General features: G+C 41.3%; 1 protein-coding gene across 2 annotated transcripts; it reads right to left on the reverse strand.

Moving 5' to 3' along the window:
* Positions 1-3,850: 3,850 nt before the first annotated feature.
* Positions 3,851-25,736, reverse strand: POPDC3 (popeye domain containing 3). 2 transcript variants are annotated; one of them, XM_059083664.2, is made up of 4 exons: positions 25,518-25,736; positions 6,638-7,374; positions 5,598-5,706; positions 3,851-4,313 (listed from the first exon to the last, which is right to left on the reverse strand). In XM_059083664.2, the coding sequence occupies exons 2-4, from the start codon at positions 7,120-7,122 to the stop codon at positions 4,032-4,034; spliced, it is 876 nt and encodes a 291-aa protein (XP_058939647.1). In that variant the 5' UTR covers positions 7,123-7,374; positions 25,518-25,736; the 3' UTR covers positions 3,851-4,031. The 2 variants fall into 2 exon arrangements, with proteins under 2 accessions (XP_058939647.1, XP_058939648.1); XM_059083665.2 differs by lacking the exon at positions 25,518-25,736 and adding an exon at positions 7,682-8,033.
* Between the last annotated feature and the right edge of the window lie 335 nt (positions 25,737-26,071).

The raw sequence follows: 26,071 nt of genomic DNA on the forward strand, positions 1-26,071 counted from the left end.
CCGTGAGTTTCTAAGGGTGCAGAGTCCAGGGCAAATCACACTGATCCCTTTTTATATTTGCACAAAGGTCAGATCAGGTTCAAAGGACTAGCTCCCCTGCCCCGGAGGGGATAGGAAGCTTCCAAACATCCAGGTGAAATAAAGGTGTGTAAGAGGGGCCTGCAGCCTCTGGGAACTGGCCTTGGTGACTGGGGTGGGAGTGTTTATGGGTTCATTTTAAGACAAAGCCCCTCCCTTTCCTCCTCAGGCTACTTCTCAACTCTTCCTGACAGCGAAATTTAGGACAGAAAAATCACAAAGCAATCACCCCAGTTCCTTCAAGTCATAGGGACCATTCTTGGCCAGTACCAGCTTCGTGGGCCTGAGACCTGTACAGTCACAGAGAGCCCCAGGCTTACAAGACCCCCACGCTTGGCATAAATGCTCTACTGTCTCGGTCTTGAAATTCTTAATACGCTGTGGACAAGGCGCTCCATTTATTTTTGCATATACAGATTTTGTATAGGAAGCCACAAAGCATTTTTAAGACAAGGAAACAACTGGTTCCTCATCTTATTGCTCTCTTACCAGTGATAGATGAATCAAAGGAATTTAGGGCTGGAAACAATTAGGATAAGATTAAGTTGAGCCCAATTTTTAATAGAGATTAAATTTAAATGCACTGTGATATTGCATTTCTGGGGTACTCTTTCAGGATTATCAGTGCTTTCTTCTTTCCATCTGGGTTGATTAGATTATTTTGAGATAGTAAAATGTGGTTTGCTAGACATTTCAAAGCACACATACAGAGTAGATACATAGAGGTCACTATAGGGATTTTTTTATTTTTATTTTTTAAGTCAGAAAAGCTGGGTGCAACCAAGGTGTTGGATAATAACCGATCTGTTAATACCAAGGGACGGTGCCAGGCCTACACAAAAGTGTGAAGATGGAGAGGTTTCACAGCATCTCTTAGCTTCTCTTTATCCTGTTATGTTTGTACTCTTTCCTCATCCTAAAAATGGTTCGATTTCTGGAAAACTTGTATATATATTTTTCTCCTCCCTGTGTCACATGATTTGAGCCAAAAGTCTATATCCCATTTCTGTCTGGCTTTGTTCTCAGTTGACTTTCATGGCTAGAAAGCTATCTGATAGTTAAACCCAGTTGTATTATTAGCCGGTAGTAACGTAAGGTGTGACTGCTACTTGGGGCACTCTGTATGTTGATATCTCATGCCACAAAGTCTTACAGATGCAAAGAAATGAATTTCTCCCGGAGTCATTGTGAAGCTACTGACAAGCCCGTGGGTGCTTCCTGAAGGCCTCCAATGGCACCAGGCAGACAGCTGCCTTTGTGTCTGCTCGTAAGTGCTGCCCATGATGGCCATGTGTGGCTGGGAGACAGAAGAACCTCCTGACTAGTCGTTTAGTTCATGCCGAGCTTGAATAGCTCAGTAGCTCATCCAGACAAATGATTCAGACCTTGTCACACTGTCCCACTTACGGCAGATGCCCACATACAGACAAAGTCATGGACTTTACATAACCCCAGTACTTCTTCCCCATCCTCCTTGCTGACTTTGCTTCCTAGGCCACTGAGAAAATAGAAGTAATTATGAGAGAACTTTCACAAGCTCCCATTACGTCTCTCATTTGCCAGCGACTACACTCCCATATACTCTGCCTTTCTCTCCTTAACTGATTGTCTGTTGACCTTGACTCATCTGCTCAAGGTCATCACTCCAGCGATTCACCCTTCTCTTCTGGATCATTCCCATCAGTATACAAATATGCTGCTATTTCTCTTATCTAAAAAAAACCCCCCAAAACAGCAAAAACATCCTCTCTCTTGATTCCACTTCCTGCTCAGGCTACCAACCATTTCTGTCTCCCTTCACATCAAAACTTCATAAATATACTTACACTTGCTCTTCCAACATCTTGCCTCACATTTCCCCTCAACCACCTGCAGCCAAGTTTTTGTCCCCAGTCACTCCACTAACACCTCTCCTGTCAAGTTCACCAGTGACCTCCATGCTGCTCAACCCAATGGTTTATTCTCAGACTTCCTATCACCTGACTGTCGGCTACATTTGAAGCAGTTCATCGCTCCCTTCTTGAAACCCTTTCTTCCCTTGGCTTCCAGGACTGCACACTCGTGGGTTTTTTCCTGCCTCACTAGGTGCTCTTTCTCGCATCCTCTGCTGACTCTTTCCCACCTCCCTGTCCTCTTAACAATGGAGTGTCCCAAGGAAAGGTCCTCGGACCATTTTTTCTTTTGAATCTACATTCACTCCCTTGATGATGTCATCTAGTCTCATTGCTTTAAATATCATCTATATGTGAAATACCCCCAAATCTTTCTCTCCAGCCCAGACCTTTCTCTTGAACTCTAGACTCCCCAAACTATTTCCTCTACTTCAGAATTGAATAAGCATCTCACACTGAACCCTGATTCCCCCCTTCCAGATCCACTCCTGTCCCCATCTCCCCCAGTCTATTCTCAGCAGACTACCCAACGAGATTCTATTAAAACGTAGGGCAGATCACATCACTCTTCTATTTAAAACTCTCCAATGGCTTCTGGTCATTCTCAGAATAAAAGTCAAGGTTCTTGTCATCGTGCTTATTAGGCCCCCATATTACCTCTGTGCCCTCTCTCTCGTGTGATCATTCTGCTGTAACCATGCCGGCCTCCCAGCCGCTCCTGCTTTTGCCTAAAGACCTCATTTGCTCTCCTTCGGCCCAGATGGCTCTTTCCCCAAATAGCTGCACGCATCGTTCCTTTGCTTCTTTCAGGCCTTGGCTCAAACATTACCTTTCTCTCTCGGGCCTTCCTTGACCACTATTAAAATTGCAATGCCCCTTCCTAGTGACCTTCCCTGATTTAGCTTTCTCTATGGTACTAGGTGTTTCTGATTTATTTTATTATCTGTCTCCCTCACCTCCAGAATGTGAGCTCTACGAGGGATAGGATTTCTGTTACTGAATATTACTGAAATATTTCCAGTGCCCAGGTCAGCATCTGGAACCACAGTAGGTGCTCAATATACACTTGTTAAACGTAGGATGCTATATCTTTCTACCAAAGAACATGGCCTGCACGTGAGCATCAGGAAACCAGTTTTTTCCAGGTAGGGATCAGATCTGTCTCTTTACAAAGCTGAAGGAATGGCTGGAAGGCAGACGCCCGTGCTTTCGACAGCGTGCTTGCGGTGGGTGGAGCTTTCAGTAGGAGTCCCTCACTGTCTAGCCAAACCACCCCCTCTTGCCCTTTCAGCCGAACATGGAAAATTGAGATGCTGTGCTACACTTTTACTATTTATTCACAAGTATTCTTTTTACTCAGTAATTAGTATGCAGCTTTGTTTTTCATGACATGCCTCTTTTAAAATATGTTATTGTAATGATTCGGACTGACTATTACTGTCATGTACTGTAATCATTACTGTAATGATTAAGCTGATGAATTATTTGTAGCAATTAAATAGTCTTCAAGACTGGCATAATGTTACCTCTTGCATTTATTCTGCTTTCTAGTCATATTAAATAACTTCACATTTAAAATAAGTAATTGCTGCCCACCACAATAACACATGTTGCTTTCATCAGAGGGTGTAGCAAAAAGTGAATTCTGGAAACACTGGTGTGGACAGTAGCTACCCACACTCCTGCTGAGAGTACTTACTGGCTGCTTCTTGAGAAGCAACACCTAACTAACTCAGTAGGGCAAGGCAGCAGATTTGAATAAGTCTGAGGACATATTTGAAAATGCAAAATTTCATTCTGCCAGTGCTGATGCAGAAAAGGACAAACTGCCCATAGTTACTCATCGCCCCCCCCATATATTCCAATGAGAAGTACAGAAAAAAACTTGTAAAATTTATTCACAATGCACACGTTGAGATGAATGAAACAGCTGGCAATGGCATCTCGCCTCTGAGTTGGATTTATAAAAATATTAGTGAGCTCAATTTTCTGTATTTTGCAATTTCATTCGGGGAGTGATGAAGAGAGTCTTTTATCATTATAAAACTTCAGGCTTCGGTGTCATTTATCATGATGTTGTCTGGAATTCTGAAAATGTTCTGTCAGGGGTGATCTGGACATTTCAGGACTTGACATGTGATAGAAGTTGGGTAACCGAATATCATAACGGTATCTTTTTCCTATATATACCCTGTCATTCAAGGCATAGAGTTTATCTGCAATGTCACTGCCAATTAAAACTGAAAACAGGCGGGAGATGTAACGATGCTGAGCCAAGAGCAAGTATAATTTCTTTCTCCTCCAGGACACATATCGACAATCAGTTTCTGCTGTGAGGGTTACCTAAACAAACATAAGACCACACATAATCAGAGATTAGGAAGCAAGAAACATTCTGCCATGTGGGGTTTTTTTTGGCCCCCAATTTTAAATGAATTTCTTGTGCTGATTTTAACGTCAAAAAAGCCTACCAAAAAAAAAAAAAAGCCTACCAACCCACAATATATTGTTAAAATAGAAACTACAAAATTTATTACTATATATGTAATTTATAACATGAATAATCACAATGTTGTGCCCATCTCCAGTTTATCTGTTTTCTAAGTTTGGGTATCTAGATTTTGCATTTCAGTGAAGTGAGAGCTACTTGATATTAAAACATAATAAAGTTGGCTAATGTTAGGGAAATATTTCCAAGTCAATCCTAAAGACTGTAAACATTTAACCCTAATGCAGTTTCTGCAGTACCAAATAGAATTAACCTGTTCTGCATATGTATATGAATTTGTATTACAAAGACACACACATGTATGCACACACATGTACGTTACATGTATTAACCAGAGGAAGTATACCATAATAGACAGAACCTACTGAAAGGATTATCTTTCAAAACTACCAGATGTGGCAGCAGAGTAGTAACAGTAAGTTTAGCATTTTGTTGCTAGAAAACAACTGAAGTTCATCAGTCTTTTGAATCTTAAAAGTCACTTACTTTGTAATAAGGGCAGATTTTTTTGTTCTTGGTGTTTTTCTAAACTGTGACAGGTGGCAGTGTTTAGTTTAGAGTCAAATATCAATTAATTATATTTTAATTCCCATATACTCAGTTAAGCAAAGAAAAATTTAAGAATATTTATCACAGACTCCTTTCTGTCATATGTAATACCCAATCTTCTCCTTGTTGCCGGACCTGTAAAGTGACATTAATCAGCAAGACTCAAGCAGAACTGGGAAGGCATGCATGATACTAAGTACATTCCAAAGTTAAATATAAATTATTCCTATGTCATCTGCTGCTCTGTTTGCTTGTTTGCCTGTTTTTTTTTTTTTTTTTTTTTTTTTTTTTTTTTTTTGTGGTATGCGGGCCTCTCACTGCTGTGGCCTCTCCCGTTGCGGAGCGCAGGCTCCGGACGCGCAGGCCCAGCGGCCATGGCTCACGGGCTTAGTTGCTCCGCGGCATGTGGGATCCTCCCGGACCAGGGCACGAACCCGTGACCCCTGCATCGGCAGGCGGACTCCCAACCACTGCGCCACCAGGGAAGCCCTGTTTGCCTGTTTTTAAACAAACAGTGTTTATCTGTTTGGAAGAGGCACTGTTCACAGTGTGGCCTAGTTATTCCTTACCTGAAAAATGCCTTCCTCTGTGGGTTTCAGTGAGTCCCATTCAGGAGAATCCAGGAACTGGAAGGGGAAAATGTAATGCAGAAATTCGCCATCAACTGTCACTCTGATCCTACCCAAACACAGAGGACATCAGTTATGAGGGAAGGAGAAAGAGAGCACTAAGTCGGGGGAGAGGATGGGGAACAGTATTTCCGATCTCTGATGGGTTTTTTGGCTTTTAAAATCTTTAAGGGCAAAATATTTAAATTCATACATTACAGTAAGTGACAAAAATCCCTTTTAAGATTTATGTACTGCTGTTCCTCCCATGGTTAGGATTCTGGAACAGTGGGTAAGATTCATCAGAAAATTCATCAAACTGTACACTGATGATATGTGCCCATTTATGTGTATATAATATATTTCAATTAAAAGTTTCAATGCACTCAGTCAGATTTTAAATTAAGTAGAACACTGAAGAACATAAAGAAGTACCACTGGAAATACCTCTGTAAACTAAATATTTAACCTTTTAAAAAACATGAATAATCACATTAGTATTTCTTCCTCCAAACTTTCTGTTTTCAAATTTTATATATAGTGCATGTCCCATTCTAGCAAGTGGGCAATTGCTAGGATTTCCTGAAAAAAATGATCATTATAAAATTTAAGTGTTCTTTATTATTTAAAAGAATGCCCTATCAGAATCTGTTCAAAATACTTTGCATGCTAACATAAGTATTCTATTAATTTAAGCTGGCATCATCCTCTTGACTCTCATGATTAGCTTGGAAACAAGTAGCATATCCAGACAAACTAATTCATACATTTGATTTCTATGAAGAAATATTAAGACTCTAAATTATAACCTGCTTCAAGTAAATAATACCCTGTACTCTAAATGCCTATGTCCATGACTCATGTGTCAAGGGCTTTCTCATGGCTCAGCATGCTAAATGCTGCCCAGGACTATGCTGTGTTGAGATGGAAAATGCAGCAGAAAGAAACACAAGCTAGTAAGTAATAAAGAGGAAAGACATGCAAGCGTCAAGAGTACAAACCTTCCTGAAACAAGCAGGGAGAGTTTGTCAATGGAGGTTTTCCCCTGCATGGCATAACAGTGCTCCTTTTCCAAAGTAACCACTTCTGAGCTCATAGCAATAGTTCTGAAGTCGGGCAAAGAGGTCCCCAGAGGCTGGAAGAGCGAGCTGTACAACAGCTGAAATTCTCGCGCAAAGGTTATGCTGCGAACTTGATAGGCGATGTGAACAAACCGCATGAAGCAGATGACAAACAATATAAAATTCCAGGAAAATATGTCAGCTGCACAGACATCTACCCAAGCCCAGATAGCAGAACAGAGAAAACCCAACCCCAGCAAACTGAAGACGTAAAGGAGCCCGAAGAATCCACTGCCACCCATGAAACCTACTACAAATAAAATACTGGCAAGATGATAGATGGCTCCTTCGGCCTCTTGCTTCCAGATGGTGCAGACTGGGTGTTCATCTATTAGGTTCTTCCATAAACTTGAATTTCTTTCCATGGCTGTACTACCGTCTGGTTCACTTCTCAGTTGATGTTAAATGATATCGAAGCAAGTAATTACGTCCTTTGCTTTTCCATCATCAGAGTTTTGCTCAGTCTTCACAAAACCAGAGAAAGCCCAGACACTGGAGTTGGGGTGATTAAGGGTTTGGTGTGTATGGATCTTGAAAAACTAAGAATCCCATGCTAGCATCCTTAAGTTCATCTGGAATCCTGATTTAGATCTATCCCACAAATATTTTGTGGTTTCCTGTGTAAGGAAAAAACAGAAAGGATTCTAATTAAACAAGGAGAATTGAGAAGTATATTCAATGAGTCATCAGCATTACTTATTCAAGTTGACATCCTATTTTCTATGAAGTTAAAATGTTTTCAGCACAAATACTGAAAGTGTTAAATTTCTAGGATATAAATATGCATATTTTAGGGTTAGGCTTATTAATAATAATGAATTATTTACAGAAATTTTAGTATTTGTTACAATTAACTAACTACATATTTTTCAAGAAAGCTAAGTGCTATAATCAGCTGGTTCCTATAAGAGTAATTCAGTATACCTCAGAATCTCTTGGGACAGTGACTAAATATGCAGATTCATAGACTGTTCCTGGATATACTGAGTCAGAATCTCCGAGGGTGGAGCCTAAGTGTTCGTATTTTGAACAAGCTCCCCACATGATTTTGATGCATCAATCCATGGACTTCCATGGCCCACCCTTTTAGAGATACTGTTTGACCGTATGTTATTCACTCTTTATAGATGAAGAATTCGAAGCTCAGAGAGGCCAAGTAACTTATCCAAGGCCACACAGTGGTTGGTGGCAGAGCAGAACTTCAGGACTTGAGCCTGCATGCCAGATCCGATCATGTGATCTCCCATGAGAGATATTTTAAATTAGGCACTGTAAGGAGCCCTAATAAATCAATAAACATAAGAAACACACAATTAGGAGTCAGATTTTAAGGGCACATAGTAGACTGTGAAAATGTTTAATTAATTAGATCTAAATTATTTGAGAAATAAAAAAAATCCAGTTCTCCTTCACTGTATTAGAGGCTATTTCAGGTTAAAGGTTGCATCCATATAACTAAGTAAATAATATTAAAATTGCTGCTACTTACACATGTATTTACCAGATGGTCAGAAATGTTAGCAACTTGTTCCTCTGCACATATATTCTCTACCCTTTCAGCCATATGGTAAAAATGCTAATATGTGATCTGACTCAGGAGAGATTTAACCATGATGACAGAGCTGTAGGATATGTATCATTTATCACCAGGTTTCTTTTTCTTTTTTTCAATTTTTATTTATTTATTTATTTATTTTTGGCTGTGTTGGGTCTTCGTTTCTGTGCAAGGGCTTTCTCTAGTTGCAGCGAGCGGGGGCCACTCTTCATCGCGGTATGCGGGCCTCTCACTGTCGCGGCCTCTCTTGTTGCAGAGCACAAGCTCCAGACGCGCAGGCTCAGTAGTTGTGGCTCACGGGCCCAGTTGCTCCCTGGCATGTGGGATCTTCCCAGACCAGGGCTCGAACCCATGTCCCCTGCATTGGCAGGCAGACTCTCAACCACTGTGCCACCAGGGAAGCCCCAATCACCAGGTTTCTTAACAATAAATGGTTTCAATGTGAAGCATTCATTAGATTGACTTTTTTGAAACCAAAATAACATTCAAGAACCTTGAACTTGTGTGCTATATTTAGTGTTTTTATCTTGAGATGGATTTTTCCAGAACACCTGTTAATAAAATATCAGATATCATAGATCTTGTCTCATAGAAAAAAACTACACAAAGAGGGGTGAAAATGACTTAGCTGAAGTGAAAAAAGGAATAGTGTTACTACCAACAGAACTAGAAATAAAAATAAAGAAGCTGCTGCTGCTGAAGTTCCTGGTTTTTCATCTTGGACAGTGATTCTCTTCTTAGCAAGTAATGACATTAAGAACATAACCAGGTGAATCATGAAAAAAAGAAACAACAACACAGACCTATAACTTACAACCATATTGTTATTTCTACTTATGCTGCTTTCAAATACGTTTTACACAGTCTGCCTCCCTCTAATTATCACTCCACCCATCTCTCTGTGAGAGATGAGACTCAAGGCAGACTGGCATCCTGAATATGTTTCATTTCTCCTCTTTAAACAAAACACAAAATTATATATTACTGCACATTCAAAACAAAGAAACGTTTTTAAAAAATACAATGAGTAGTGACAACTGTGAAATGCAGACTGCAAATGTCAGTCCCCCTGCTGTTTTACTTTTAAAACTTGGGTATTTAAAATTAATCAACTTCTTAGGATGCCAGGCACAGCCATGAAGCCAATATTAGAAAGCACCACCAGCAGAGCTCTGAACTTGGGTTTGAACTTCCTGAAAAATTTATAATCCTCAACAAACTGTTAAAATGATGCTAATAGGGAGAGGCCATATAAAATGTTTGTGGCAATTCATAAGGGAGCTTATGGGAATCTTGCCCCCTTAAACTCTTGACTTGGGGGATATACTGGGCCACCTACATTCCTGGAGTGTGACCCATTATGATTATATGAGGAACTGTGTTTCTGGCCCTTCCCAGTCGGCCTCTGTTTCAATAAGCTGCTACCAAGCCATCTTCCTATCCTTGACACCGTCTCACTCGACAGGGAGTGATGACTTGCCCTGATTAAATTACTCCACACCCAGCCTTTCTCTGCTTGGTGTGTTTTTATTCAGTCACCAAAACAGATGTACTTTATTAGAAGAGGAAGAACTGACAGGGGCAGGTGATGAGCCTGAGTGTTCCTCTGACATGTGCCAGCAGCACTATATGAATACTGCACATGATTCATCAACCAGCTGCCTGCTTTAAAGTCCTGTAGGCCCTAAGCAATGTTTTGGGGTAAATAAATGCTGAAATGCCAAAGGAGCACAATGGATTTCTTAAGCAATAAAGTGGATCTTCCCTGCAAAAGAAGTTAACACATGGGGATACAAATGACGGAGACAAAATAAAGGGCAAATAAACAAAATATTTCCGAGTTTGCTCTTTAAATTGTAAGACCCTGAGTTCTAGGGAATAAGGAAATGTAAAGGCAGGCACAAAGATGCTCAGTGAAATGTGATCTAAACTGGGTGGCAAACTGATGAAGATCAGCTCAGAAATGGCAGTTATCGGTTCAGAACGCGGACATTTATTACCTCGCTGCATCACACTTACTACTGTGAGGGAGGAAGTATCTAAGGCATCATGCTCAGCCTACAGAGGAGCAAGGCAGGGCACTGGACAGGTTAAGTAACTTGCTTCAGGGAAAGGAGGCAGTAAGTCAAAGGGTGGAAGTTCAAGTCCTCTTCCACCCAGCTTCATGCCCTCCCCAGCAGGCAATGTGTCTTTCAAGGTTGTGAATCTGATTTAATGTGTTAGGAGACCAGTGGGATATTCTGCCAGGACAGCTTGCCAGTAAAATAATAATCCTAACAGTGGATATTTGAGACCTGCTATATCTGCTTGTACTGTTCAATCCATAATGCTTAGAATACTGCCAGGGACACACATAGAAAGGCACTCATGAAGTAATCTGCTGTATTATTATTCAACATTGACTCACTTCCTCTTCTAGATTCCAGAATTCTTAAGGGGCAAAGACAAATGTTTTTGTACTTCTGACCCTTGGCACTCAGTGAATGTGGATTGAACACACTGGTATAGAGGTACAAGCCCACTCTACCTTTTCCATCCCCACTCTCTATCCAATTCAACAGATGTTCTATTCTGTCACCTAAGGGAACAGAAGTGGAGGAGACCTTGACTGAGGGATGGGGACATCACTTATTTAAGATGTCTGGCACAACTCCAAATTCATAGGAGAATCCTCTGTCTTCTTAGAATGTTCAGCTCCTTAAGAGCAGTTGAATTCTTGATCTGATTAAAACACAGTGGGTTGCTAGGCAACGAAGAAGATCAAAATTCCATCAATATTCTACTCATTAATTGGAATAATATCCCAGCTTTGGTGTGTGTCCCATATGGGAAATAATCATGAACTTAAAGCTAGTTTTTGCCCCCCAATATGTATCATCATGCCCTAATCGCTGGAAGCTGTGAATGTAATATTATTTGGAAAAAAAGTCTTTGTAGATATAACTAAGTTAAGGCTCTCCAGATGAGAAGACCATCCTAGATTACTTGGATGGGCCAAATCCAATGGCAATTGTTCTTATAAGAGACACACAGAGGATGCAGATAGAAGAGGAGGATACAAGAGGAGGAAGCAGTGTGACCACAGAGGCAGAGACTGGAGTGATGCAGCCATAAATCAAGGAATGCCAACAGTCACCAGACACTGGAAGAGGCAAGGAACAGAATCTCCCTTAGAGCTTCTGGAAGGAGTACACCTACCAACACCATGATTTCAGACTTCTGGCCTCCAGAACTATGAGAGAATAAATTTATGTTGTTTTGAAAAAAAAAAAATAAAGCTAGTTTTCTCTGCTTATCTTTTTTTGTGTGTGTGGTACATAGGCCTCTCACTGTTGCAGCCTCTCCCGTTGTGGAGCACAGGCCTGGACGTGCAGGCTCAGCGGCCATGGCTCACGGAACCAGCCACTCCGCGGCATGTGGGATCTTCCCGGACCGGGGCACGAACCCCTGTCCCCCACATCGGCAGGCGGACTCTCAACTACTGCTCCACCAGGGAAGCCCTTCTCTGCTTATCTTTAAGTAGCTGCACTTATTCAGCAACTATGTGCCAGACATATTTGAAAAATTATCTCATTTAATCTGCACAACAACCCCATGAGGAAAGTACTATTATCTCCATCTCACAGATGAGAAAACTCAGAGAAGGCAAGTAAACTGTTCAGGGTTACCACACTGCTTATATTGGAACTAAGATTCCATCCAGATCTGCCTCACTCTGAAACTCACAGTTTAAACTGCATCATTCTGCTTCCACAGTACCAGGATTTAGAAAATGTAGGCTTTAGTTTCCTCCCTGCTACTTAGATGAATTCAGACTTACTTATTCATCAGTAAAGCAGAGTCCACTTTAAAGGGTGCTAGAAGATTCAGATGAGAAAATCTTTATTAAAACTTCTTAGCAAATTTTTAAATAACATAGAAATGCCACTGCTGTATTTGTTGCTTGTATGTTATAGAGCTGAGCCATTTGGAGAACACAGTTTTCAAAAGTTTTCTTTCCCTCAGAGGATTACAGTTGAAGACGAACCATCCTTAGACTGTAAATTCTAAATTTACTCATTTCTGCAGGAGTGATCTCTATCATTCTTCCCTATCTTGTGTCCTGGCCTCCTACTGCTGGCAGGTATAGACCTAGAACCAGCCCATCCTTAAGTCTTCACTTTCCAGTGGCCAAGAAGCCAGTCTCTGGAAGCCAAAAACAATCTTTTTCCTTAGATTAGTGTTTAGTGCTTCCCAGCAAGTGTGCTCAGATCACTTCCATCAGAATCACCTGGCCACAGCCACCATCATCCTCAATGGTGAAAAACTGAAACCATTTCTGCTAAGATCAGGAACAAGACAAGGTTGCCTACTCTTACCACTATTATTCAGCATAGAGAAGTTCTAGCCACAGCAATCAGAGAGGAAAAAGAAATAAAAGGAATCCAAATCAGAAAAGAAGAAGTAAAGCTGTCACTGTTTACAGATGACATGATACTATACATAGAGAATCCTCAAGATGCTACCAGAAAACTACTAGAGCTAATTAACGAATTTGGTAAAGTAGCAGGATACAAAATTAATGCACAGAAATCTCTTGCATTCCTATGCACTAATGATGAAAAATCTGAAAGTGAAATTAAGAAAACACTCCCATTTACCACTACAACAAAAAGAATAAAATACCTAAGAATAAACCTATCTAAGGAGACAAAAGACCTGTATGAAGAAAATTATAAGACACTGATGAAAGAACTCAAAGATGATACAAGTAGATGGAGAGATATACCATGTTCTTGGATTGGAAGAATCAACATTGTGAAAAAGACTCTACTACCCAAAGCAATCTACAGATTCAATGCAATCCCTATCAAACTACCACTGGAATTTTTTACAGAACTAGAACAAAAAATTTCACAATTTGTATGGAAACACAAAAGACCCCGAATAGCCAAAGCAATCTTGAGAAACAAAAACAGAGCTGGAGGAATCTGGCTCCCAGACTTCAGACTACACTACAAATCTACAGTAATCAAGACAGTATGGTACTGGCACAAAAACAGAAACAGAGATCAATGGAAGAGGATGGAAAGCCCAGAGATAAGCCCACACACATATGGTCACCTTATCTTTGATAAAGGAGGCAAGAATATACAATGGAGAAAAGACAGCCTCTTCAATAAGTGGTGGTGGGAAAACTGGACAGATACATGTAAAAGAATGAAATTAGAACACTCCCTAACACCATACACAAAAATAAACTCAAAATGGATTAAAGACCAAAATGTAAGGCCAGACACTATCAAACTCTTAGAGGAAAACATAGGCAGAACATTGTATGACATAAATCACAGCAAGATCCTCTTTGACCCACCTTCTAGAGAAATGGAAATAAAAACAAAAATAAATAAATGGTACCTAATGAAACTTAAAAGCTTTTGCACATCAAAGAAAACAATAAACAAGACGAAAAGACAACCCTCAGAATGGAAGAAAATATTTGCTAATGAAGCAACTGACAAAGGATTAATCTCCAAAATTTACAAGCAGTGCATGCAGCTCAACATCAAAAAAAAAAAAACCCAGTTCAAAAATGGGCAGAAGACCTAAATAGACATTTCTCCTAAGAAGATATATAGATTGCCAACAAACACATGAAAGAATGCTCAACATCATTAATCATTAGAGAAATGCAAATCAAAACTACAATGCGATATCATCTCACACTGGTCAGAATGGCCATCATCAAAAAATCTACAAACAATAAAAGCTGTAGAGGGTGTGGAGAAAAGGGAACTCTCATACACTGTTGGTGGGAATGTAAATTGATACAGCCACTATGGAGAACAGTATGGAGGTTCCTTAAAAAACTGAAAATAGAACTACCATATGACCCAGCAATCCCATTACTAGGCATATACCCTGAGAAAACCATAATTCAAAAAGAGTCATGTACCACAGTATTCACTGCAGCTCTATTTACAATAGCCAGGACATGGAAGCTACCTAAGTGTCCATCGACAGATGAATGGATAAAGAAGATGTGGCACATATATACAATGGAATATTACTCAGCCATAAAAAGAAAAGAAATTGAGTTAGTTGTAGTGAGGTGGATGGACCTAGAGTCTGTCATACAGAGTGAAGTAAGTCAGAAAGAGAAAAACAAATACTGTATGCTAACACATATATATGGAATCTAAAAAAAAAGAGAGAAATGGTCATGAAGAACCTAGGGGCAGGACAGGAATAAAGACACAGACCCAGTAGAGAATGGACTTGAGGACACAGGGAGGGGGAAGGGTAAGCTGAGACGAAATAAGAGAGTGGCATGGACATATATACACTACCAAATGTAAAATAGATAGCTAGTGGGAAGCAGCTGCATAGCACAGGGAGATCAGCTCAGTGCTTTGTGACCACCTAGAGGGGTGGAATAGGGAGGGTGGGAGCGAGACGCAAGAGGGAAGAGATATGGGGATATATGTATATGTATAGCTGATTCACTTTGTTTTAAAGCAGAAACTAACACACCATTGTAAAGCAATTATACTCCAATAAAAACGTTAAAAAAATAAAATAAATAAACTTTATAATCTTAAAAAAAAAATCACCTCAGTGGCTTGTTAAAATGCTCCTTCCCTGGCCCCACCCCAGAACTACTGAGCCAGGAAGGGACCCAGACAGATGCATTTCTGATAGGCTCCCAGTTGATTCTTATGCACACTAAAGTTTGAGAGCCATTATTTTATCTTGTTCCTGAAGGATCTCTGAATTATCCTTGCCTGCAGAGTCTCGGCTGTGTCCATTCCTGGCTGACCACTGGCTGTCCTCCCATGCTGGTTACTCCATGTAATGTTCCCTGATCCTAGTTCTCTGTCCACGGCTGTGGTGCTGGTGTCAGTGCACCATTCTGCTATCTAGTCTGTCCAGTTGGCATTACTACTTAAGAGAAGGGTCCTAGTCTTAGCTGTGCCCCTAAACAGCGTGTGATTTTAAGCTTCCCAGACCTGTTTCCTCATTGATAAAATGAAAGAGCTGGAGAAATAATGTACGGTTCCTTTTAGCTCTAAAATAACACAACTCTCCAAGATATGAAATAGAACATTATTCCTAGCATAGGTCAAAATGTAGAGCTGAGGGGCAGAAGTGAATTATGACTGCAGATATTAACACCAGGTTTATGACTGGGGCCCAACTCTAGAGATTGTTTAATTATTTAAGGACTGTGGTAGGGCCAAGGCTCTGGAATTTTTTTCACAAACTTCCCAGTGATTTTGTTATGCAACCAGGGTTACAAACTTTTAGGGGGATAGGGTTGAGAGACACCAGAACATTCTGTAGAGTAAAGGATCTGGATTTTAATCCTTATTATTATTATTTTTTAATTTATTTTGGGCTTTCCTGGTGGCGCGGTGGTTGAGAGTCCGCCTGCCGATGCAGGGGACACGGGTTCATGCCCCGGTCCGGGAAGATCCCACATGCCGCGGAGCGGCTGGGCCCGTGAGCCATGGCCGCTGATCCTCCGCGTCTGGAGCCTGTGCTTCGCAACGGGAGAGGCCACAACAGTGAGAGGCCCACGTATTGCAAAATAAAAAAATAAATAAAAATAAATTATTTTATTTATGGCTGCGTTGGGTCTTTGTTGCTGCGTACAGGCTTTCTCTAGTTCCGGTGATCGAGGGCCACTCTTCGTTGTGGTGCACAGGCTTCTCATTGCAGTGGCTTCTTTTGTTGCGGAGCACGGGCTCTAGAGAGCAGGCTCAGTAGTCGTGGCACACAGGCTTAGTTGCTTTGCCGCATGTGGGATCTTCCCAGACCAGGGCTTGAACCCGTGTCCCCTGCATTGGCAGGCAGATTCTTAACCACTGAGCCACCAGGGAAGCCCTAATGCTTATTTTTAAAGGGCTGGAAAGGCACATTTTCTCCTGTGTGTCTTCATTTCCATGCTTTGCTCAGGTCAGGAGGCATTTTTCTTCCTCACCACTCATCTCCAAGGGGGCTCAAGGTTTGTGGATATTCTGCAGCAGCCTTTCCTTAACATGGTGGCTGAAGTGCACCTTCTAGGTTCTGAGTTTTTACGGCCTTTATTATCGGTCTACATGGCTTCCACTATATATTATATTGCCCATTATATATATTTTCCTTTTTAAAGCATCATAATTTGCTTATTCTCTCAGTTGGGGTATATATTTAAGTATTTTTTTAAAGAAATGAATGTAGATAGTGTGTGCATTTTTTAAATATTGGCTTTATTAATTGGTCATTATATATGTATGTATATGTGTGTGTGTGTGTGTGTGTATATATATATATATATATATATATATATATGGCAATGATAACAATGCTCAGGGAGAAAAGCAGTATGTAGAATACAGTTTTGGAGCAAGCAGGTTAATAAGCCAGGAAGTCCAAGTGAGATATGTTCAATACCTGAATCAATGGCTTAGGTGTTGGACTAAAAAGAAAGGAAAGCATATATTAGACCATGAGGAAGAAATGAAAGGAAGATGTGTCTCTACTGAGACAGAGGAACAGAAAAGGGATGAGGATGCTTTCATCTTCCTTTCATCTTCCTTTCATCCCTTTCTTTCCTGAAGCTCGGAAAGAAATCAGAGGGAAGGGGGACTCATTTTGAGTCATGTTTAACCTGATGCACTTGGTCTAGCAACAGAGCTCACAACAGAAGATAAGGGGCAGGATGGAGGGGTATGTAACAGTTGTCTTGTAATAACACAGGACAATCCTGAATAAGGACTGGAGCTGGCAGGATTATCTAGAAAGTGAGTACAAAGAGAAATGAGAGTTGAAATTAAATGCCCATGATCAGAGGCCTTAGGATTCTAGGGGTGAGCTGGCTATTGCAGGACCCATGAGCCACATGTGGCTGCTGAGCCCCTGAAATATGGCTGGTCTGAAATAAGATGTGCTGTGCACAATGGATTGCAAAGACTTAGTACAAAGATAAGGAATAAGTCATGAATAATTTTTATATTTGTTACATGTTGAAATGATAATGTTTTAGAAATACTGGGTTAAATAAAACATGTTATTAAAGCTAATTTCACCCATTTCTTCTTATTATTTATTTATTTATTTTTTTCCGGTATGCGGGCCTCACACTGTTGGTAGCCTCTCCCGTTGTGGAGCGCAGGCTCCGGAAGCACAGGCTCAGTGGCCATGGCTCACGGGCCCAGCTGCTCTGCGGCATGTGGGATCTTCCTGGACCGGGGCACGAACCCGTGTCCCCTGCCTTGGCAGGCAGATTCTCAACCACTGCGCCACCAGGGAAGCCCTCTTCTTATTTTGTAATGTTGCTACTAGAAAATTTTAAATTACATATGTGGCTTGCATTGTATTTCTCTTGGACAGTGCTGGTCTAGAGCCTCTCAAGCAATAAGAGAGAGGAAATGAAAAGACTTGACATGATGCTGTGCAAACAGTGCATATGTATAGCATATAAATGTATAAATATGGAAGAATTATCTAAGATTAAGAGCAGAGAGTTGATATAAATGTAAATGATATTGGCTACAATATTCATATGCTACAGTCAGGTGTTATCCAAGGCATAGATGTGTCACCATCTGGTTTCTGCCTAAAAAGATGGCCAACCCCACTACAGCTCTTGGCCTCTTTATCCTACCAAGGAAAGGACTGCGTTTTCCTTTTCCCTTAGGAGAATTCCACTTTCTAAGCAATTGTATTACATGGTCTTGTTTTATCATTTCATCTTCTGATGATACCTCATGGTATACACTGGAAATCTCAGACAGACAATCCTATAAATTTTATGCTGGAGATTGGATTGTGGCCTTCTGGATTCCAGAAGGTCCACACCAGCCTTTGTTTGCACATATGCCTGAGTCTCTTCATGTACCACTAGGCTTCTAGGCTGGAGTATGCCTTTGACTTTTCATACCATGCCCACAGGCTATGAAGGGCTTCTCTGATTCTCTTGTCTCAGCTAAAGTCACGTTTGATTATCTTCAGCCATGTTTGCTTTCTCACTTTATCACATACAGTGGTAGGGAGAATTCTAAGATTCCTGCCCTGCTTGTGTGCATGCCCTATAACCCCCTTCCCTTGAGTCTGGGCAGAACCTGTGAATGGCATGGGACAGATGCTCCCTTGATTAGTTAACATTATACGGCCAATGATGCTGGAGTAGTCACCGCTGCGATTATGTTAAGTTATATAAGACTCCACTGTAGGACTTGAGAGGGATTGGAAATTAGACAAACATATTCTTACTGGCCTAGAAAAAAGCAGACACCGTGCTATGACATGCCTATGGGGGCCACAAGGCAAGGAACTGCAGGCAGTATCTGTGAGCTGAAAGAAGTATCCAACCAACAGATACCAGGATAATGGGGACCTCAGTCCTACAACCACAAGGAGCTGAATTCTGCCAGCACCCTAAAAAGCTTGGAAGAGGACCCTGGACTCCAAATGAGGGGTGCAGTTTGGCTGACACCTGGATTGCAAGCTTATGAGGCCCTGAGCTGAGGATCCAGTTTAGCTGTGCCTGGACTTCTGACTCACAAAAACTGTGAGATAATAAATTTATGTTGTTTTAAGCCACTAAGTTTGTGGTAATTTGTTACAAAGCAATAGAAAATGAATACACACACAGTATACACCAATACTAACTATACATGAGGCTTTTCATTAATCTAATAATCTACATTCTATGATGGACTTGGAATATAGGTCTATGGAGCAGAAGACACTCAATCCTTGCTAGATTTAAATTAGGAAAATCAGGTGATAACAGGTCTTCAGTCATATCTGGAAAACAAGACAGGATAAGTGGCGCTGGGAATTACATTTAAATTCACTGTAGTTCCCAGCACCACTTTATAGGTTTTCCTTTCATGGAGTCAGGTGGCCCCAACAGTGTTAAGCATTTGGACACATGGGCAACTTCTAGATAGTGATGTCATTCATATACCAATCTCCAAAATTCCTGGAATACCATGTTTCCTTGGTTGACTTTCAGCTGGATCAATTCTTTGTAAAATTAAGCCACACTTATATGGCAGATACTTGATGTTTCAGACACATCCAGAGATTAATACTAAATAAACAGCCCATAGGTACTCAAAACAAATAGTTCCGTAAATCTTCTAATTGTGACTTCACCAAATTTTAGATGAGTTGAGCAATGGGAAATTAATGCAATATATATTTGCCATCTTCTTAATCCTCATATACTACTATTAGTACTACTACCAGCACTATTACTACCAGCACCTAACATTTACTGAACATTCACTTACTATGTGCCTGGCATGTTTCTAAGAGCCTTAAAATATTATGTCATTTAATCCTCACAACTTTTTGAAGTAGGTAGTTTTATTGTCCCCATTTTACAGATGAGAAAACTGAAGTATAGGTTGCTTAAGGATACACTAATGACAGAGCCCAGATACACTCCCAGGCAGGCAGATGCCAAGGCTCTGCTCTCTTAACCACCATGACATACTGCTTCACATATAGTTTGAATCTGAATATCTGGAATAACTGGAACAAATCAACAACATTCTTGTTTTCTCCCTTCAGTCCTAGAGTCAATGAATTTAAATGTCTTCTTAAGAAATTACAAATTTTCAGGTGGGAGGATGAGAGAAATAGGTGAGGGAGGTTGAGAGGTACAAACTTCCAGTTACAAAATAAATGAGTCACAGGTATGAAATGTACAGTCTGGGGAATATAGTGGATAATTATGTAATATCTTTGTATGGTGACAGATGGTAACCAGACTTATCATGGTTGATCATTCTGAAATGTATAGAAATATCAACTCACTATGTTGTGCACCAGGAACTAACATAGTGCCGTAGGTCAATTATACTTCAAAAATCAACAGACTCATAGAAAAAGAGATCAGATTTGTGGTTACCAGAGGTGGGAGTTGGGGGCAGAGGGCACTGGATGAAGGTGGTCAAAAGGTAGAAACTCCCAGTTATAAGATAAATAAGTACTAAGGATGTCATGTACAACATGATAAATATAGTTAACACTGCTTTATGTTATACATGAAAGTTGCTCAGAAAGCAAATCCTAAGTGGTCTCATCACAAGGAAAAAATATTTTTCCTATTTCTTTAATTTTGTATCCCTACGAGGTGATGGATATTCACTAAACTTACTGTGGTCATCATTTCATGACGTATGTAAGTCAGATCTTTATGCTGCACATCTTAAAATTATACAGTGCTGTATGTCGATTATATCTCAATAAAACTGGAAGGAAAAAAAGAAATTACAGGCACTTCCCTGGTGCAGCAGTGGTTAAGAATCCGCCTGTCAATGCAGGGGACACGGGTTCAGTCCCTGGTCTGGGAAGATCCCACATGCCGCAGAGCAACTAAGCCCATGCACCACAACTACTGAGCCTGCGCTCTAGAGCCTGTGAGCCACAACTAGAGAAAGCTGTCATGCAGCAACGAAGACCCAACGCAGCCAAAAAAAGAGAAAAAAAAGAAATTACAATTTTTGGAGCAACAGAAGGATAGGTTGAGTCCTATGTTGAATCACGCAGTGCCCTATAATTCTTAATCTGAAGACACAGCAGTAAACCTCTCCTTCTCAAGCTCATCATTTGATTGCTTTAAACGAATAACCCCCATACTCTGCTTCAAGTTCTTCTGACTGCTCCATGTTCTGGAAATGGTTAATGGCACAAGCAGGAAGCCATTCACTTTTGATCACCTGCTATCATGTCAAGCAGTAAGTTCACCTAAGATTCCTGATGAAAGATGCAAGAGAAGCAAGAATCCTGGATGCATTAACAGTCTTTTCTTGATATGAATCCAAGGTAGACACCTTCACTTACTTCTCCTCCAAGTGTCCTATACGCAGCCAATGAACTCACTTTTTCTATGTTTATTTACTTGAGGTTCTCATTTTCCTTCCTGGCAAACACACCTATTAAGTTCATGTGTGCTAGGTAATTGGCTATAATCTTTCCTTTGTCATTTTTTTGGGCTTAATGAGCAGGTGAATCACACATCAGGGTCAACAATGTTTGAAACCACCAAACCAGCCACTACTGGTGCTAACAGGAGCACTTCTGCAGGGAATGACCGTTTCAAGTGTTCGTATATAGACAGGAGCTTTCTCTTTGACTGTGAGAAGGATTGTTCACTGGTCCTCCATCCACGTGCTCAACAATCTTTCCATTTCTTTGATTTCTTTCATCCTCGTTATTGACTTTGGAGTAGTTGAGCTTATTCCAGCCATAGATGTTTCTTTTTTGTGCATTTCCTGTCATGATCTACAATGTGGGTTATTCCCTTATTCCTGCTGCTCAGGAAATACTACATATTCTCTTGATTCTTTCAAAATATTTGATTATCTCAAGCTTCTCTTCAATATTGAAGCTTTCCTCTTGCATGCACTATTTGCCTTTTTTGAATCAAGATGCTTAAACATTCTTGGGATGTTGAATGAATGTGTTTTTATGCAGAAAAATTCCTAAGTGCAAAAGAATAGCAAAACACAATCTTGCAGGATACCACATGGTGAACCAAGGTAGCTGATAGATGTTTGAGGTCTCTGTGTGTTTGCATTTCGTGTATTCCTACAGGGCTCAGTTAGCTGGTTGCAGTTTACTGTGTTCACCTGGTGTTTCTGGCTGAGTAAATCATATATAAGCAAGTGCAAAATTCGTGTTATGCTCAAATTGTTCCCTAATATTTCAATTGCATTGGAATGATGCTGGTTTTCAAAACAAGCATTATAGCATAATTGACTGCATCATCAATTTTCAAATGGCCAGGAAAATATTACTATTTAACATATGCAGTAATTCAATAAATCCCTGCCCTCATGGGGCTTGCATTTTAGTGAAATTCAAATGTTGACATAATTAAAACCCAGCTTCAAATTATAAGATCTAAAATAATCTAAAAATACATCTTATATGCAAAACACTTAAGCTACTTAAAACTCATTTAAAGTCAGTTGTTGCATATTGAATTTTAAAATAAATGCTACATTTTAAAAGACACTCTAAAGTCTTGAAAATCAAAATGCAAACAAACTTGTTTTTTAGAACTTCCATCAAAGACCAAGAGCAAACAGACAAATAAACCCCCAAACATTATATGTGTCATTGGAGTACCACATTACACAGTAATGTGTCTGTATCCTTCTAGTTGTATAAATGCAAAGAAAGACATATGGAATGATCTTCACTTAATCTTAAGGGTGGTTATCCTTGTATGGTGGGACAGTACTTTTTTCTTTGCACAAATCTGTATTGTTTGCTTACTTTATTTTTTACTTATTTATTTTTTTGGCTGCGTTGGGTCTTCATTGCTGTGCGAGGGCTTTCTCTAGTTGTGGCAAGCAGCGGGGCCTACTCTTCTTTGCGGTGCATGGGCTTCTTATTGCAGTGGCTTCTCTCATTGCAGAGCATGGGCTCTAGGTGTGCGGGCTTCAGTAGTTGTGGCACATGCTCCCTAGAGTGTGTGGGCTTCAGTAGTTGTGGCACACAGGCTCTAGGGCACAGGGCTTCAGTAGTTGTAGCACATGGGCTCAGTAGTTGTGGCTTGCGGGCTCTAGAGTACAGGCTCAGTAGTTGTGGTGCATGGGCTTAGTTGCTCCACAGCATGTGGGATCTTCCCGGACCGGGGCACGAACCCATGTCCCCTGCATCAGCAGGCGGACTCTCAACCATTGCACCACCAGGGAAGCCCTAGAAATATATCTTATAAGGTGGGTTTTTTTCAGATTTACTCTTAAATTTTTGTTCTGATGAATAATTTTAAACATATTCCAAAACAGAGAAAATAATATATAATAAATCCCTATATACCCATTACCAAGATTCAACAATTATCAAGATTCTGCCACATGGAGTTTCTGAAATCAAAAGCAAAAAATTGTGACATACTGTTCAACCTACAATTTGTTCAGTCAATAAACAAACACCTACTAAGGAAGACAGGGAGAACTAAGATGAACTGTGCTCTTATTATGTGCCAGACACTGGGTCTTGCCTATGCTGAACCACTTAGGAGTCACAACAACACTGCAACCCAAATATTATTATCAGCATTGTTCAGAATGGAAAATGAGGCTCAGAGAGATGAAAGTTCTTCTATAGGCTCAGCTGCTATAGACCATTTTCTCAACCATAAATCCCTCCTCCCCCGCCAATTTCAGAGTGTGTGTGTGTGACAGTCACTAGAGGTTATTCTGCTGAAAAGCACAAAATGAGAAGATCTCACTTTGGGTCTGTATGAATTGATCCCTGAATTCTCTGGGCTGGAGGAGGAGCCAGCATTGTTACAGGAACTTTAAGTCAGCAACTTTTGGTTATTTATTTAATTTATAAAATAACCTGTTGTAAATTTCACTTTAAGACATTTTCGTCTAACTACTTAGATAAAAGAGAGAAATATTTTCCCCTTTCCTTTAAAAAAAATCTCATTAATGACTCAATATACTCTTGTAAATTCTTATTCTCTATAGCTCATAATCCCAGCTGACCAACACCCATAATTACAAAAAACGATTTCAATTGCAATTTGCAGGCTTGCAAATCTGTCGTGGATATTTTCTAAAGCTGTTTCAAAACTTCTTGCCTGTCATGTCGCTATGTGTTGTTATGCTCACATACTAAAGCAAATGCTTCATAACCATTCTTGATCTTTCCTGGGGACTGTTTCAAAATAAGCAGACGTGAATGCTCCAGTGTGTCAACCCTATTAGTCAGTCTTGTGATAAGAAGCATGGGATTTGGGCTTCCCATGACACATTTTTATTTAATAACATAGAATATAACCATTTAGAAACCCAGGATGCACAATGATTCAGCTATTTTGAGAGACTGATGAGATTAAAGAAAGTCAACTATCAAATGTCTCCCAGTTTATATGTATAAAATTTTAGGACAGATAACATCTTACTCTAGATTTCACTTAATATTTGTATCCCAAACTCTTCAAAAGACAAACCCAGTCTCCCAGAGAAGGAAAGAGCCTTTAAGATCATCTGGGATCAGCCAGACCTCTTCATTTTGCAAATGTGGAAGGAGATCCAATTTTTGTTTTGTTTATATTGTTTCATGTAGTTCTTGTTTGGTTTTCTCTTGCCACAAAGAACAATGGCAAGTTCCTGTACTGTCACACCAGGGATATGTTCATACAACAGTCCTTGGTATTAAAAATAACAGAAAAGAAAATAGCCACCAAACTTTAGTATGAACAGAGAGCAATAATTTTTTTAAGGCTGCCATAAAACTCAATTGCAATGTGCAAGCTTGCAGAATGAAAATACCTAACCACAAAAGTTGGAGTAAAAAGTCAAGAAGGAAGGCTGTCACATTCTAGAAGTTTAGAATATCAAATTCGGTTATGTAGAAAAGTGGGTTTCTAATTCTACTTTTCCATTTATTTACATATAGAACTTTTTCACTTTTTGCAAAATATCTCCTGACTAAATTTTTTTTTTTTTTTTTTGGCCATAGTCCTATTACTGTATTTGATTCTGTGCCTTTAATCTTTTCTTAAAATACAGACCCTCAAAATGTATCATACCTCTGTAACCGACCCTGGTGAGGAGGTAATTTTGTGGTTTTCAAACGTCTTTTTCTTTCCTTCCTTCCCTTTTCAGGGGCATTCCCCAAATAGAGTAAACAAGTCAGAGTGACCTTGGATGAGGTCGCTTTCTCGGTCCCCAACTCAGCGTGAAACCCTGCCCCTAGTCAGACCCTTTGCAGAAGGAAACTTCCCGGGGCTGCCCGACTTCCCCAAGGTCAACCTAAAGATATCAGGGCCCCCAGAAGCAGCTTTTCTCCCTCGAAAATCCGGCCTTTTAGGGGGACTCCAAGGTGCTCGGGGCAAGAGTGGGACCAACAGCAGAGGTGGGAGGAAGATTCGCCTCTATGCGCGGAAGACCCGAGCGCCCAGGGCCAGCGCGCCGACCCGCAGCAGCGATCCCCCCACGCCCGACAAGCTTGAGCGGGGCCGCGCGGACCCGGGGCTCGCCGCTGGCTCGAGCGGGGCTGGAGACCCGCGGCGGTGCGGCGCGCGCAATAGCACCGGCGGCGAAGCACCGGCGCTGCTGGGGGTCTGCGGCGAGCGTCCCCCACCCGGGGGCGGGGCCAGCACAGAGGCCTCGCCCGGCGAGCGGCCCCAACGTCGCGAGGTGTGAGGGTGCGGACCGCGGCGGGAGAGTGGCGGCCGAGGCGCCCCGGCTCCCTCCTTACCTGGCCTTTCCTGGCCCCGCGCTGAGCTCCGGCCTCGCGCCCGGAGAAGTTTTACAGCCGAGCGCGCCGGGCCCTGGCAGCCGGCACGAAGCCCCCGGCGCCCGGCTCGTGCTCTCCTGGCCGACCCCGGGCCAGCGCCCGCATCCGCGCCCGGGCGCTCGGTGACCACAGCCCGGCTCCGGAGCGGCGTGGCGGTGCAGGCGGGGACCGGGCACGGGCGCGCGCCCCGGGGGTGGCGGGGGTGGCGGCGGCCGCGGGCGCGCGGGGCCCGGGCAGCCCCAGCCTCCTGGGAGTAGCCGGACTGCTGATCAACTTAGCGATCGCGGCGGACCAAAGTTTGCGAAGATGGGTTTCCCGAAGTGAACGCCAATCACAGTTATAAAATGAACCTTGTATTATTCGCTGTTATCCTGGGTAGTGAGCCATGGGGTTGACTCCTGGGATGGAAAGCAACTGTACGTCTGCCCTCTTGCTACCTCACACCCAACCGCACCGCCCAGCACTGTAAACAAAAAGAGATAAAATGACCTGAGAGGGGATGGGAATATTTGGGT

This window comes from Kogia breviceps, chromosome 13 (genome assembly GCF_026419965.1).
Source record: "Kogia breviceps isolate mKogBre1 chromosome 13, mKogBre1 haplotype 1, whole genome shotgun sequence".
Taxonomy (NCBI): Eukaryota; Metazoa; Chordata; class Mammalia; order Artiodactyla; family Physeteridae; genus Kogia; species Kogia breviceps.

Coding starts and splice junctions, on each gene's coding strand:
- POPDC3 (XM_059083664.2), bottom strand. CDS start 7,122: ATGGAAAGAAATTCAAGTTTATGGAAGAACCTAATAGATGAACACCCA. Junction 5,707..6,637: donor TCCCTGCTTGTTTCAGGAAG/GTTTGTACTCTT, acceptor GTGTTTGGGTAG/GATCAGAGTGACAGTTGATG. Junction 4,314..5,597: donor CAGAGGAAGGCATTTTTCAG/GTAAGGAATAAC, acceptor ATGTTTGTTTAG/GTAACCCTCACAGCAGAAAC.